Source organism: Anoplopoma fimbria, chromosome 19 (assembly GCF_027596085.1).
Source record: "Anoplopoma fimbria isolate UVic2021 breed Golden Eagle Sablefish chromosome 19, Afim_UVic_2022, whole genome shotgun sequence".
NCBI classification, from domain to species: Eukaryota; Metazoa; Chordata; class Actinopteri; order Perciformes; family Anoplopomatidae; genus Anoplopoma; species Anoplopoma fimbria.
Window position 1 is genome coordinate 1,166,835 of NC_072467.1, and position 15,968 is coordinate 1,182,802.

The following is a 15,968-nucleotide window of genomic DNA, read 5'->3' on the forward strand; positions in this document are numbered from 1 at the left end:
TTCATCATGTTATGTGAGGTCAAAATTAATTTGTAAACTTAAGTGATTGTGTTACAACCGGAAGTGGCATAGGAAGCTAATAGATTAGAAAGCTCTTTAAGGTAAATCACAAATGTGTATTTTTTAATTGGTTTAATCAGAAATGTAGGTCAATTTTTTTAAAAGAATCTACTGGTTTGTTTAAAATGTATGTTGTCGCCTTTGACTTTAAGCTTATTATTTTTAAATGAACATTATAATTCATAAATGGTCCTTAATGTTTGAGTCATATGGATTAGTGTTACTGTCTGAGCAGATTTATTTCCTGCTCAAACACTGCCATCTTCTGGTGAGCTGCAGTATTAACAGCTAAAACAACAAACCACTTGGCCACAACAATGCTAAATGTGTAATATACACTATCAAATTAGTGATGGATCTAAAGTCTTAGCTTCTGCTTTCTTACATGTTTTTGCCCTTAATATTCGTTTTATTTAATTTCAATTCATATTTTTGAGTGTCATATGACTTTTAGTCTAACTAATTGACTCTGCGTTTTGTGTTACAGTATATTGTTAATAATTGTTATACTTCTGTTATTTTCTGATAGTCTTGATACCACATTTGCCAGGTGTCTTGTCGTGACTCTGTAAGATACTCCCTTGAATTGCTGAACTGAAATATCACATAACTTAATGGAAGCTGAAGCTACAACAGTCTCAGTGTATACATGGAAAAGTTAGTATTTGAAGACAGATTTTGAAAATAAATATGTCTTTAAACTTTAAGAGTTGGTTTTAGGGTTAAGGTTAGTCTTAGGTTTAGGTTCAGGTTCAGTTTAGTGTAAGTGGGGGTTTATAGTTAGTCAGACCTGTTAAACAACAGTGAACTCTCCTGTCAAAAGGCTGCTACTACACGTGGAATCTGAATATTTCCTGCGAACATGCCAATCCCGTTTGAAAACATTGACCTCTAATGTCAAAAAGTATGTAATTACAGACATAAGCTGTGCAATAATTGCACAAAAAAAACCCTGAAAGTAAATTATACAGTTTATTCTTTGACTAGTAAACATATTTGGGATTTTCTGTGTTATGTTCAGCAAGTACAGTTTGTTTTTAAAACAGCGTCCAGGTTCCAGCCATGAACCTTGACTTGGGTGCTTAGAACAAATGTTTATGTTTTGTTTGTTTTGTTCCATGATTTCCTTATCTTAGACAGTTGATCAGCTGACTTGCCTTTTCCGAAAGTCACGACAGGAAAACATCAGGATGTAAATTGTGGTCCAAGTCCCCTAAGGCTCAAGGTCTATGGGCTCATATCAGCGCAGCAGAGACTCACGGTCACAGTATCTCACAGTTGGGACTGCAGTGTGGCGCCATCCAGACTCAGAGCTGCTGACAGTTTAGAGTTGTTGATATTCTAAGCGCTTGTTAAAGTAATCTTATACCTAAAAATATATTAATGATACTACAGTGTGAAGCCAAGGTTGCCTCCAGCTTGAGCAGAGATGGTCTGGATTTAATTAAACAATGACTCATGTAGACACCACAGACGAACCATGTAGACCACAGATGCATGAAAACATCTTCTAAATCTCCACTTGAACTATGAGTCAACTCCTCAGCAGCCTACAGGTTGGATAGACACTTAACCACAGGCGGCACTGAGCTGTCGGGTCAGGTGTTGGGTCAACTCCGGCTTAAGACAGATACTCCCTGATCCTCGTCAAAGTGATCTGACAGAAAGACGCATTTACTGTAGGCAGGTCATTTATAGTCATGTTGTATGCAACATCACTAACAACAGAACAACAGTCTCTTTCGCATCTGTGAAAAGTCTGTGAAGTAACTTCAGATGAAAACAACCGACACAATTTTGTGGTGTTGGTGGAGCCTTATCCCACATTTTATTCCACTTCATATGTTCCATGTGTCATTGTATTGTTGAAAGAAAATATTTTTCTTGACAGCAGGGTTTGGTCGCAATCAAGTAAATGAACCCACCTAAATGATGGTACTCCCCCTTCCTGTTCTTGCCTCATTAACTGAAAAGATAACAGCACTTTATTTTGGTATTCAATGTCTCAAAATAGAAAACAGACATGAATGTGCCATGCAGATGTGTCATCTGGATTAATTTTAGATCTGAGATGACAGAAAAAGCAGGAGGAATTCGACCGAAGCTATTAATCCAGGAATAAAACAGTTTAAACTGAAGATCCTGGGTTGTTGTTGCTGATCAGGCTGCATGTGGTTTATTTCAGGATGTCACATCTGATAAAGGCATTTCACCTACTAGGTAAAAATAAACTACTCTCTTCAAAGCACTTACGAGTGGATCTAAGCGAGGTATGGCTCCAACTCCTTCAGCTCCATTCTTTTTTTATTTCAATTAGCAGGAAATAAATAATATTCCCTTACATTCTTTTCAAGCTGACATTATGCAAAAATATACTTTTTACACATATTATTCACATATTGCTTGCATGTATAAAAATCTCCAGTAAAACACAAAAGATTGTACCACAATACATCATAATCATAAATAATTTAACTTAGTAGTTTTTAAACATTTTAAAGAATAAACATCCATAAGCAATGACACACACCACTTCTTCCCTCTGTATTGCTGCTACTGTCTCACTTGGTCCGATATGAGCTGTTGGTAGCTTTTGGTTACTAATGTTAGAAAACTTTAGCAAAATATTGCTCTACAGTATAATATACATATATAAATAACTTTCCTCTTCTTTTGCTGCTGTTGATGCTTAAGCCAGTATTTAGCTTTTTATTACATAGTCTCTCTTTCATATAAATAACTGAATAGAGAAGTAGCTTATCTAAAACTTATCTAAAAGTGTGCAAAGATATGTGCACACTGTGTAGATGCAAAACTATCAACTTCAACCATGATTTCAAATCTGTTCTACATCAAGAGGACTGTGGGACTAATGTCCATCGCTCACACTGCAGCTAATGTTGATGTGGTTTTTGTACGTCAACACAAAATTCAAAAAAAGTTTTGCCAAAATCAATTGGCATATTTTACAAGGTGCTCGGATATTGTCTGCTCTGGCAAAACAGTTTTCATGCACATTTTCCAAATGCCTCTGTCTGAACTATAAGGGGAATCCGGGAGGTTCCCTGGTGGCCTCCACCCTTCCATAAACACTCTGATCTGAACATTCTGTTAGCAGAGGGGATTTTTGATTTCTAATAGACCAAACAGCTTGCATCAATGTGCACACACTACTACACCACACCTACTTACTGTGTACTGGGCTGTTTGTGGCTCTCTCACCAGAAGCTGATCCAAACAAACACTATGCGCTATGTCTGCTGCTGACCTGTGTGCTGCTTTCTCCCTCCATCAACCTCTTCCTGTTCTGGCCTCTTTGGAAAATAAACATGGCTAGAGTATGTTCTTGTAGACTTGAAAGCCTAACTTTTCTGCCAAACACAGCTAAATGTCCACTTGCACAAATATGATTTTAGGTTCACTGGGGAGCGTTCCTGCTTGAATTGGCGAGTTGCAAGCTTTGTTGGTGGATTTCCTTTAATGCTGCCTACGTCCCACAGTTTCATACATGAAAAAGATTGGAAAGGAAGCAAGTGCAGAGTTCATCTTTGCAAATCCTATCTGAAAATCGCCAACACAACAAGTCCAAGGGTTATCCATGCCTTCTGCGGCATGACAGCTGATGCATCATTCATTTGAAAATAGGTAACTATCCTGTTATTTGTATCTGGAATCTTTTGCTCTGTAAGCTGATACATTTTCACCACTTTGGTGTAGTCGTTCTCTTTGGAAACACACTTGTAGCCGCCATAGTTCTCGTGTGCCATGGCAGGGATGAGGTGCAGGCAGTTAGACTGCATCTGGAGACAAGGGCTCCTCTGGCTTCCATGCTCCCAGGTGTAGACAGCATGGTAGGAGTCTATAGGACAGGACAGATAGAAGGGGACACTCAGGGGGACCGAGTGAGCTGTCCTAGAATCCACTGGTGATGGTGAAGCTGTCTCCCGTTTGGTCCGATTTACACGTTTTTCCTCTACAAGAATAAAAAGAAGATAAAATAGAGATGTGACCAAAAGTTTTTGAGTCCTTAGCAGTTGTGTGTATGAATAACAGTCTCCTCGGTAGTTACCTTCTACTGATGCAGGACATAGACTTATGTTCCCATTGATGATATTTTGAATGCCCCCGCTGAAAACAAAAGCAAAACACGTGTTTTAATAGGTGCATTTTGTTGTGAGAGCAGTAATTTCTGTATTGTTGACTTCTTATTTGTTGGTATGAAATCTGCCCACACTTACGGGACAGTCGGGGTGCATCCGAACTTCGTCCAGGCACAGTACGGGTCCCGGGCCAGAACACAATCTGCACAGGACTTGTTGTAGTCCTGACACCTCTGGAGGTCCATGATAGACATTTTCTCTGAAAAACCCACCACTAACTTTTTCTGTGCGCAGGGAGACACAAAAATGATTTCACTATTATCTTTTGATAGACCAAGCATTGATAGATTTTTGGGCCCTTTGGGTTGATGAGAGCTGGAAGACTGAACTATAACAGTGAAGAAGGAGACTGGCAAAGCAAAACAGGGACCTTAAATATATTAAAATGCTCCTTAGAGCTGAGGGAATCTGTAAAGTTGAACAATATTTCTTCTTTGGTAATACAAGTGATCCCTTACATATTACACATAATCATTAAATCAAGTTAATATATAATATTGATTAGTGCAGTATAAAAATATAAAATTGTGAGAAATATAAAATAAAATATAAAAATAAACACCTTGCTGCACACTACATGGCATTTAAAATACCTTTTTGGAGACAAGCTTCATTGATTTTATGGTTGAACAGCTGGAGAGCTGTGTTTCAGAGATGATGAAAGGTTCTGACCCGGACTCCAAGACTTTATGGATTGTCCCAGAATCTGTTGGAACAGCACACAACTGCGTTTTGATTTTTATCCCATTGTTCCTCGCAGAGGCTACAGACAGTCCATGATTACCATACAGATCAACAGGGAAAGACAGGAAATAAATAGCTAAACAAAGTACGGTAGACCAGGAACATAGTATTTCTTTACAACCTGAACATACCAGTAGCCAGAAGCAGAACGTTATACATGTTCTGGTCTGCTGCCTTGACTCGGTCCACTGCTATCTTGGTATAGTTGTTGCTGCTTATATAAAATGGAGCTGTATAATGCACGGCGTGGACCCAGTCAGTCATTTCTGGGTGATCCTTCACCATATTAACAGTGGCCAGTGGCAGGGTCCTGCTGTTTTTTACACACTGAAAAATACACAGATACAAAGTTGTTGTTTTTTCATTTAAAAGTAGTTTGGATACTGCAGGAGACCGGAACATAAACTGAATGTTTGTAGGACGCTCAGGCTAACTCTAACATCTTCAGGTATACAAAACAGGAAGCATCCAAAGTTGTATAAAAACAAATGAGACAAACATTTCCTCAAGCGGTAAGCTGTATAGATGGAAGGCACAGTGTCAAGACATGGCAAAAAAAAAAACTACAATCTGAATCTACAGATGGAAGTACTGCACCACATTTCATGAAAAAACATTTTCCACGTTTCCACCCATTTATGGAACATGTTTCTGTTTTTCAAACTCTGGAACATATGATAGGCCTCTACGCCCAAAATGCACAAGAGGGTTGGACACACAAGTATAACCCTTAGAAGAAGTATGCAGTCTCTGCACAGCAACATTGAAACAAAACAAATGGTTACCGTTCCTGGCCTTGGTTTTGGGACGTCTTTGCTGTAGCCCTTGAAAGTCGAGTTCTCAAATATTTCCTCAATCATTCCTATTGAATAGATGCACACTGCTGTGGAGTTCCTAGAAGAGCAATAAGATAACTGAAGTTAGGATAAAAACATAGAGTTGTTATCTGTATATTAGTGGTGGTTAGGGTTATGATTTTGTCCGATTGCCTGATACCGTTTGTCTGTAAGCAGAAGATAAGTCATTCAAATTAATTCAGACATTAATTCAAGCCTCCATCAATTTATTTTGACCTTCCTTTAAGACGTTAAACTCTTTATTAAGTCACACAACTTTTCAGAAGTGCAATACTAAATTGCTTCTAATGTGAGACTAAACTGAGCACTCATTATGTGACTAATCACTATGAATGGACCCTCAAATAAGAGGGTAGAAATAGTAAATAAGGTTACCTTTGGAGCAGATTTGGATTTTGTCTTTTACATTTCATTTTTATAAATAAATAGACAGAGAGACAGACAGACAGATAGGCCAGGGTTAGTTCTGTTTTGTAGTGAGAGCTATTTCTAGTTGCCCTGTCAGCACATTGCTCGAGTTGTCTCTTAGTTGCTGATAATAAAGGAAGGGAAAGTGTCTAACCAGCTACTTGTGAACAGCGTGAAAAGTGCATAGACTCGGGTGTCCTTCCAGTCCTCCGCATGCATCACATAAATGTCTTGGAGACGGTTGAAATAGAGAGACTCTTCTGGAAACCCACAGACAAGCCGGGCCTTGAGGAAAGATGTCCACATGTTCTGGAAGAATCGTTTGGATCCACCTTCATCTACCTGCAAAATGACACCAATAAATGACACCAGGAAGACGCTCTTTCACTTTTTCGACTAAAATGCATCAACTAACTGTTATTTAATAGGACGTCACTTGGTCGTCACTAGGACCATGATACCTGGAATGAAACATCCAACTGCCGTCAGGGCAAGTCTTGTTTTGCACAGATGTCAAATAACAAGGGTGTTAAAGAGATTGTATTTCACCACAATAATAGCATGACACATTAGGTAATTTAAATAGGAGAAGTCTGATTCGTTTGCGCCGGTAATGGAAATGAGACCACTGTTGTGGAGATAGTGCACCTATGCATTAATCATGTGTATGCCTTTGTCAATAACTGGTGTTGTTTTCACGCATCGCAGGATATCACTCTGCTATATCCCATTGTTTTTTTAGCTAAGTTCAAGGAAATACTTTCCTTCCAGGTTATCAAGTGATAACATGAGGTTTTAATTTGAGCCTTTTATTAGGTCATATCCTCCTCATAAAATGACTGTGAATAAAGGTTGACCTTATTCATTGTTCAACATCAAATTCCAGAGGGGTTACTGTGGGAGACACAGCCAACACTAGAACTCTGACATTAAACTCTGCTTATTCAAAGAGAAACTAGAAGAAGAAAGTGATTATGCTTGTGGGAATACCTTGCTAAATGTATTGATTTATGCACTACGTCACAACAAACCATGGGAATGATCCTTTTCCATTCATGTGTAAAGTCAAAGTTTATCCTTGACTTGGGAACAAGGATTGACAAAGTTATCTTACGTCAAGGTCCATTAAGTAGGTATTTTGGTGCTTTGGATCATATTACACAGCCTCATCTATATTTCATATCCTTAGCATGAAAGCCCTGCTAGCACTCCGTTAAGGCCATGCTTGTCCCTTCATCCTACCAGACCAAAACAGGTTGAACTAGGGGTGGGTGGACTGATACGTAATATTGATGCAATCAATACTACGTCTTGTTTTGAATATAAATACGAGCAAAATTAGCCTGAAGAGGCCTTGAGCAATTTGCTTCAGCAGTCTAGTGAGAGATAAGAGTTTCACTGACGTAAGCTTCGTCCACTTCAGTGTCCAGCGTACCTTACAAACTCTGGCAACCCTCGATATCCAGGGGTCAGCCTCCGGATTCTGATCGGAGTTCTTTTCACGGAAAAAGATGTAGATTTTCTCGTTGTCAGGGTCTTCCCTCCGCTTCACCCAGGAAGCAGTGATGAACGTGGGCTCTGTGAGAGGAGGACATGTTTACCTAGGTGCTTCACTGTTGACAATAGGCCTAAATTGCTGTGCCAACATATAATATGTGATGACAAAGCTTGGCATGCGAGAACAAAACAAGAGATGATGAAAGGGCACTGAAGAGTGGAAAGAACTGAACAGTTTCAGGACAAACTGATACCATCCAGGTGCATTATGAAGTAATATTAATTCTTGCTGATTTTCCCCGAGTGTGATATCTTTTTATATTCATCGTACATTATAAATAAACTTCAGTCATTTACCCACCTGAGACCCAGTTGTCATACATCCAGACATTAGTTCTGCTGCCAGCTTTCCTTCTGAATTGTAATGAACTTCCTTCAGTATCCAAAGGCGCCGCTGAATAAAGATCCCCCTCTAAAGATAGCAGAGACATATCACGTGAAAAGACCCAAGATGTTGAATTATGGAGCATGTTTATGTGAATGTGCACTGGTTTGCCAAGTCTGCTCTCACACATGACACATGGTTACATAAGTCTGCAACCAACCCAGAAACATTGTTTAACCTTATAAAGCACATGCTACCATACGGCTGTGCAAGTTTCTGTTTACATCATACCTGCAGTGAGGGATACAGAGTTATGTGTGTAAACAAATGGAGAGATGCCTGTCCCCTCATATGGCTCCACATTTACATGAGTCTGGTTGTTCACTGAAGAAAACTGTAGAACCACAGAAAGTCAAAAGAATATTGTCATAGTTAGTCGTGATGGTGTAATATATATTGAAACACCAACCACCCAACACCCTACTGAAATGCCAGACAGGATGCTAATAAAAGTTTAATGAGAACCATAGCCGCTCCACAAAAAAGCTCAATGCTTTAAATCAGCTTGGCTCTGCTGTTGCCAGTAAAGTTTACCAGACACAATAAATGCAGTATTCCAGACAAGATAGACATATTCACCAATTCATGCAAACACTCACATGCTTCATACACTGCGGTTTATGTCCATTTGTTCCACAGACAAACAGGCTGTCCGGAAACTTCTCAATCACAGTGACGACATATTCACAGTGACCCTACAGAAACAGAGGGTATTACTTCCAAGTCATCCCACATAACTTATGATGCTTTTCATATCAAAAATGAATAATTTAGCAAATTTGTTGAGCAGTCATTTCTGATCACATAAATCTCTAGTTACTGACCTCTTTGCACTGTTGTTGCCCCAGGGATTTCAAAGTAAAGTTCTGCAGGTGGGACATATAAATGGATAAATTCACAAAGTTTTCACGTGAAAATAGTTTTAAATTAGACATTATAAATAGAAAATTAACATTTCAAACATCACCTTATCACTTACTAATTATTAAAGCATGACATTTGCTCTTAAAGCTCTGCCCCAAAAACAGGTGTTTTGGGTGATGACATGTTTGAAAAAGCTGCATGATGGATAAAAAAGAAAAATCTGAAACCCATGTTATGTTTTCTTTCTTATGTATGCTTTCTCAGGGAATAATCAAACTAATGTATACTTCCTTAGAAGCTTAAGAGCTGTTTGTGTCAAAGATCCATTACTATAAAAGGAAGTCATGTCTGTCTTATGGTCAGAAACCTATTTTCTTGAGAAAACATTCAACAACCATCAGCCCATTGCTAATTTATTGTTGCAGACTGATTAACAAACTTTTTATCTGTCTGCGATATAAATGTTAATATTTCATTGGGGTCTGTTTGTGTCAACAATCAGCAGCTCCTTCTTAAACAGGCTCCGTTATGCTATTATCCGGGTGCATATTTTTATCTCAAGTTACAGCTACAACATGTTTACATGTGTTAATGCTCATAATTCGCCTTGTTTTTCTCATCCTGGCTGTCCTGCAGCACCTCTTCTCACCCTCTCTCTGAAATGCTCCGTTGTAGCGTTTGCTCCTCCCTCCAGAAAGCAAAGTCGGCCCTGATCGCTCTGTTGTGATTGTGAATGTTTCACATTTCAAAAAACTCAGAGAATGACAAATGAACAATAGGCCACACTAGGATATGTACCCAGGTCCCCTGGGTGAGAGACTGCTGTCATAACCACTACACCATATTGGATGTAAACTCCAGCTCTATCTTTCTATTTTGTTGTTTGAGGGATTTACGTGACTTCCATTACATTGTGACCTCATAAAGTGACGGAGGTGAAGGAGATAATTCAATTGAGCCGTTACAGGCAGCTCAGGAGCAGTGTTTCTGAGGGGGAGGGTAACTCCTTTAAGGCGTGGACTTCAGGTTTTACACTCTATGGACCTTTTACATGTACAAAAATATATATAACACACTTAAGGAGAGGGAAAAAGTATAATAGGGCCACTTTAATTAAAGCTGCATGTTATAGCTGGCTTTTAAAGGCCATATCTGTCACAGTGCGCTGCCAGACAGACTCCTGTAACAATGGGTCTGTGACAACCATCTGCTAAAGCATCTAATTATATCCGCAGATGCATCACAAACTCCAACCGGCATAAACCACACACCCAGAGTTCCAGCTGAAAGCCCACCAATAAGATATTAGATGAAGAGTATACAGGAAATAAATAAACAAAAGAAACAGATCAATTCAAGATATACAAGTTCAAAAACACCCACCTCTATAACATGATAGTCATCCATATCAAGTTTCAGCACAAAATCGGTCCCACCAACATATATCTGCTCAGATTCCTCGTCATAAAAGAGGACAGTGTGATTCTGATAGACTTCGTATTCAAACCCACCACTGTTTATATCTGAGGGGGTAAAACATCACATTATCATATTGTACATATAGCCAACACATGGAGGGATGTGAACCATATGAAAATAACTGCTTTGTAATGCACTGACATCAAAAGTTGGACCTGCTCTCCTCTGATGCAGTCATTCCCTTTGGAGAGTAAAATTGGTTTAAGAAGGATTTGAGGATTAACTCTGTACCTGTCTCTTCTAACCCTCGACACTCATTTGAGACATTGTTTATCCTGAATAACATTTACCACCAATAAATAAAAGTCAACCTTACCTTTGCTCAGAAGTCTCGGAATATTTTTAGATCCAAGAGTCGGTAAATTACTGACGAGTTGAAGAACCCCAGCAAGCCAAATATAAATAAAATGAAATCGCATAATGTTGTGCCTGAGATGAACATTCTTCATTTCTGTATTAGCCTTATTTAATCCCTCTGATGGAAGAAAATAGCAGACAGGTGCAGTTTTAATGCCCGAGAAATAAATGGGTGGATTCGAGATGAACTGCGACAAGCCTGGAGAGGAGGAGAGCAGCAGCAGGGGGCGGTGGAGAAAACCTGCCATGTGATTATTATGATTTAGGATATAAGATTGGGCATATTTTAGTTGTTGGATGTCATATTTATAAATAAATATACCTGAAGGTAGTGTCATTTCTAAATCATACAACTGTAATTTTTAGAAATTGAAAAACTGACCCAATAGTCCAAACATCACAGTTACATAAATAGTTTACACACTGAGGAAAAGCAACAGCACAAGTTTCCATCAGTGACAATTGTGCTCTCCTTTTAAAAGGTTTTCTGATGTTAATCTATGTACTTCACACATTCCAGTTCTCTGACATCAAGTTGGAATTAGGCTTTATCAATAAATATCTTTATTTACAGATACTAAATAAATATTATTATTATTATTATTATTATTATTATTATTATTATTATTATTATTATTATTATTATCATCATTATTATCATCAGCCACATCATTGCACAACGTGAGACCACTAGCCAACAATCATACAGTCATATTTTTCAGAAATGATAACAAATGCCATGCAGGCCACCAATAGTTGTTAAACTTTGTTTTAAATAGCCTACTGAGCAAGTCATTTGAGAAACATCTGTGATGTAGGCTATATTGATTAAATGAAAAACAAACGACAGTCAAAGAAGACCACATCCAGAGTTATTGTACAAATGGGAGCTCCCTGCCTTGGAAACCAGACTCTGTTTATTAAATTTATTATCTCATCTGATCTGAAACGTTCCACGCTGACTCATATAGCGTTAGGCTATTTCCTTTTGCTCTGAGAATAACATTCCTTCCTCATTTCCCCCCTTCCTCATTTCCCCCCTCTATTTACAAATGTCCCCGCTGCAGGACTAATAAAGGATTATCTTATTTTATCTTATGGATATATTTAATCAGCAAAGAGTTGCAGGGGTTATACATTCTCTTTCTTTATCAACTTTTTAACAAAGTTTTTGAAAAGCAAATTGTTTTTGTTCCAGTCGATATAAACTCATGCATGGGTGTCCTTGCATGGTGGAAAGGATCTTCTCACATAACCTGTCCAGGATTGGAAATCTAACTTACTTTCGCCCAAGTTTGTCTCACAACAAACTCCTAAAAACTTGGATTAGCCAACTTTCTTATTTGAAACTGGATCTGGGAGCTGAACCAGGCACGATCAACTATTTATATGGTATAATGAAATCTCTATCACCACAAGCTGGAGTACACTTACGGGCTGGTACATGGACCCTTTTTAGCATGTTACCTCCATGTCGATCTTTCATCTATCAATATTCCAAGATAGTTAGTTAGTGACATTGTCAAATTTTGCAGATTTATGGGGGACCATTTCTTTCATGGCCTTCTGAAACATACAGTACCAGTCAAAAGTTTGGACACACCTTCTCATTCAATGGTTTTTCTTTATTTTTATTTTTTTCTACATTGTAGATTAATATTGAAGACATCCAAACTATGAAGGAACACATATGGAATTATGTGGTAAACAAACAAATGCTCAACAAACCAGAATATGTTTTATATTTTAGATTCTTCAAAGTAGTTGAATGAGAAGGTGTGTCCAAACTTTTGACTGGTACTGTATAGCATCAGTTCAAAAATGATAAATAAGAAATTCTCAAAAAAATATGAAGGGAGTAATATGAACAGAAATATGTACATGAAGTTGCCAAGAATACCATTTAACTTCAGAACCATCGACTGTGGCTTAAGACACGCCCACTTCCGTCCTATTGTCCAATCAGATGCGAGGAAGCATCAAGCACTTCCGGGTCAGTACTTCCGCGTAATGCAGCTCAGCTGACTGACGAGTGACAGCCATGGTAAACACGCTCAGTAATCACATTTATTAGCACTAGTTTGCTTGTTCAGAAGCCAGTTTTTATAAGACATTTTATTTATGAATTATTTAAGTTACGTTAATTGTTAATTTCAACATCATCGATGTTTAGACCCGGCTTTTAGGTCGCTAACGTTAGCAGGCTAAGCTAGTTAGTAGCTTTCAATGATGGATATCTAACCTCAGTGTACCTGCTTTATTCACGGTGTTCAATGACTAAACGTTGTTCCTGTGTTGTAGAGGTTTCGTTTCTGTGGAGACTTGGACTGCCCAGACTGGGTACTGGCAGAAATAAGCACATTAGCCAAGATTGTGAGTACTTATAAAGCTCAATATTTCGATTTTCAGGGTCAGATTATGGTCTTTTTTTCATACGAATACTTGTGTCTTCTGCCCTACTAACACAACAGTCAAGTGTCAAAATGAAACTACTATGTGCGCAAGTGCTGAAGGACTTGCTCGGGGATGGCATTGATGTAAGACTTTTAACATACTTCCATATAATCAGTCACCTCACGTTATATACAGAAGTCATTCACTGATAAGAGCTATCTATCCTCTTTTTTTAGTATGATAAGGTTACAAAGCTTACTGCAGATGCAAAGTTTGGTAAGTATCTCTCATACTGCAGATCTTTTACAAATTGAAGGTTAAAGTAGCAGCACTACAATATAGAAATACAAATATGTCTTAATTAAAAGTACAGAAGTATTTCTAGAGAATGTGCTTGAATTAAACTGACTTTAAATACTGCTTAGGTTGTTAAATCTACACCAATGCATTATGTTTTATAAGCCCATCATGTGTTTTGTGTGTAAAACCTTAATTTGCAGAGTAATAAGTAGAACGTAGAAGTACAATTATGTCAAAGTATAAGAAAGCTTTAAAAACTCTTAACAACTTATTTGAGTTAATGTACTTAATTATATTCCCCTACTGCTGGAACTGCATTTAAATATAACTCATATACTTAACACATGTCACACTTGCATTGCAGTTTTTGCTATTAAATATTCACTCATGACATAAATCCATTTTGCAGAGAGCGGAGATATCAAAGCTAGTGTGGCAGTGCTCAGCTTCATATTCTCCAGTGCTGCGAAGCATGATGTTGACAGTGAGTCTCTGTCCAGTGAGCTGCAGCAGCTCGGTCTGCCTAAAGGTATGTCCACTGTTGTTACCCATGTTTGGTATAAAACAATGATGATTATGTTGTATAATCTGTTCTCACACATCGACAGACCGTTTTACATACTTTAATTTGTGAGAGTAAGGATGGACTGTTTTTTTAAGCAGAACAAAGGTGGAAAAACATCATCTAACCTATTTATTTAACTACTTTTAATATGTTTAATAAGTAGAGCCCTTTGGGCAGATACCCAGGGCTCCTAGACAACCAAGGGCATCTGAATACAGAGTCAAATATTCGTAAATTGTGCAGATTTGCCCTTCTAGAAACATACAGGTCCACGATCACAGCCTATCATGTAATTATTGGGGCATACTGCATTGCCTTATTGGGTATTATGTTACTAAACGATAAAACACTGCAGTCAGCTGGCTCTCCAAGGTGACACCGTTCATGCACAATGCACAGTATGACCAATGCTAGGTGTTGGGGTGGGTGGTGTTGTGCAATATGACTTTGGCACACTGACAGTATAAAACAATCACAATTGACTCTCCAGCACTTTGGGATGGTATTTTTCAAATGTTGTAATCCACTTTATTTGATAGATATTAAGTACTTTTCAAGTACTTTGTGGCTCCTACTTTTCTCTTTAATGGATTGGTTACTTCTGTATAAATGTGTTGGCACAGTGCTTCTGCTAATAATGTGTGAAAAGGCTTTAATGTGATTATGCACTTAAAATAAATCTTGACTTTACTATTAAATTCACACAAACTCATTATTTTAGAACACACGACGGGGCTCTGCAAATCATACGAAGACAAGCACTCCGCGCTGCAATGCAAACTAAGAGAGACGAGTCTGAGATGTAAGTAATTCTGTCTGTCTTCTCCTTTTTAAAAGAGGAAGACAAAAATACTGATGATGAGAGCAGTCCTCCGTTAGTTTGCTGACTGACAGATGCCATCGATTTGTGATGAATTTCAGTGGGCCGTCTGGAGGCAGTATCTTGGCGCGTCGACTACACTCTGAGCTCCAGTGAGCTGAGGGAGGTGAACGAACCAATGATTCAGTTTAAACTGCAGGCACAAGGTGCGGAGTCAGGCTCTACAGAGACGACTGTTGTCTCTGTTTCTGCAGACAAGTTCAGAGTCTTGCTTGCAGGTTAGTTCTGCATCATGTCAAATTGCAGTTTTTTCCATTTTCAAACTGTTTTATTTGCCAGAATTATTTTGTGATTAATATTTTCCTCTGTGTTTCTACAGAGCTTAAACAAGCCCAGACTAGGATGAATGCACTACAATGAAGAGTGGACAGTGAAGTCAGACCTCGATGTCTGATCGACAGACGGACACAAATGATGCTGTTAAAAAGTGCCATACTTAGATCTTTACATCTTTTATATGAATTTAGTCATCTAAAAGGTCAAGTGAATGGCTCGTTTCTTATTTGTATTGACTGATATTTAGTTGTATTTTTCTATCACATTATTAATAATAATTGGTGTAAACGTGTCAAGACCGAACAACAATACTGAATGAACCATTTTTGTAAAATCTTGTATATTTGTTCACACATTTTGATTTGAATTATGTTCATAATTTGTGTTTTACCTTCTTATGCTCATAAATAAAAAGTAAATAAAAGTATAATAATTGTATCCTTACCGGTTTCCACAAAGCTTACATATCCCACCATGCATCGGGGCTGTAATGTTAGCTCATGCTGTGTTTTCTACATTGCGTTTGCTAGAAAATGTATTGAATGAATTGAAAACGAGGAAAATAAACATTCACTTAGATCAGGGGTGGGCAATTATTTTTCCCAGGGGGCCAAATGAGCAACTGAAAATATTTTGGAGGGCCGGGCCAAAATGCCGAACTCAATTATGCATAATATACATT

The 15,968-nt window shown here is 38.1% G+C and overlaps 2 protein-coding genes across 2 annotated transcripts; one reads left to right on the forward strand and one right to left on the reverse strand.

Moving 5' to 3' along the window:
• Window positions 1-1,929: 1,929 nt before the first annotated feature.
• Window positions 1,930-11,048, reverse strand: sema7a (semaphorin 7A). The gene is made up of 14 exons (XM_054620263.1): window positions 10,831-11,048; window positions 10,419-10,558; window positions 8,996-9,037; window positions 8,771-8,866; window positions 8,403-8,505; window positions 8,088-8,198; window positions 7,665-7,807; window positions 6,384-6,571; window positions 5,750-5,858; window positions 5,096-5,291; window positions 4,814-4,926; window positions 4,299-4,444; window positions 4,130-4,188; window positions 1,930-4,033 (listed from the first exon to the last, which is right to left on the reverse strand). The coding sequence occupies exons 1-14, from the start codon at window positions 10,961-10,963 to the stop codon at window positions 3,618-3,620; spliced, it is 1,995 nt and encodes a 664-aa protein (XP_054476238.1). The 5' UTR covers window positions 10,964-11,048; the 3' UTR covers window positions 1,930-3,617.
• A 1,816-nt stretch (window positions 11,049-12,864) lies between these two features.
• On the forward strand, window positions 12,865-15,861 carry commd4 (COMM domain containing 4). The gene is made up of 8 exons (XM_054620123.1): window positions 12,865-12,915; window positions 13,173-13,244; window positions 13,343-13,408; window positions 13,502-13,541; window positions 13,975-14,094; window positions 14,852-14,932; window positions 15,052-15,228; window positions 15,330-15,861. Exons 1-8 carry the CDS (start codon window positions 12,913-12,915, stop codon window positions 15,368-15,370), a joined length of 600 nt encoding a protein of 199 aa, XP_054476098.1. The 5' UTR covers window positions 12,865-12,912; the 3' UTR covers window positions 15,371-15,861.
• Window positions 15,862-15,968: the final 107 nt, after the last annotated feature.

Bases quoted from the DNA above. Each gene is read 5' to 3' on its own strand.
- commd4 (XM_054620123.1), top strand. The intron at 13,542-13,974 runs GTAAGTATCTCT...TCCATTTTGCAG, and splicing joins TACTGCAGATGCAAAGTTTG to AGAGCGGAGATATCAAAGCT. The intron at 14,933-15,051 runs GTAAGTAATTCT...GATGAATTTCAG, and splicing joins AAGAGAGACGAGTCTGAGAT to TGGGCCGTCTGGAGGCAGTA.
- sema7a (XM_054620263.1), bottom strand. From the start codon at position 10,963: ATGAAGAATGTTCATCTCAGGCACAACATTATGCGATTTCATTTTATT. The intron at 10,559-10,830 runs GTAAGGTTGACT...TTACCCCCTCAG, and splicing joins TCCGAGACTTCTGAGCAAAG to ATATAAACAGTGGTGGGTTT. The intron at 7,808-8,087 runs GTGGGTAAATGA...CTCCTCTCACAG, and splicing joins GTATGACAACTGGGTCTCAG to AGCCCACGTTCATCACTGCT.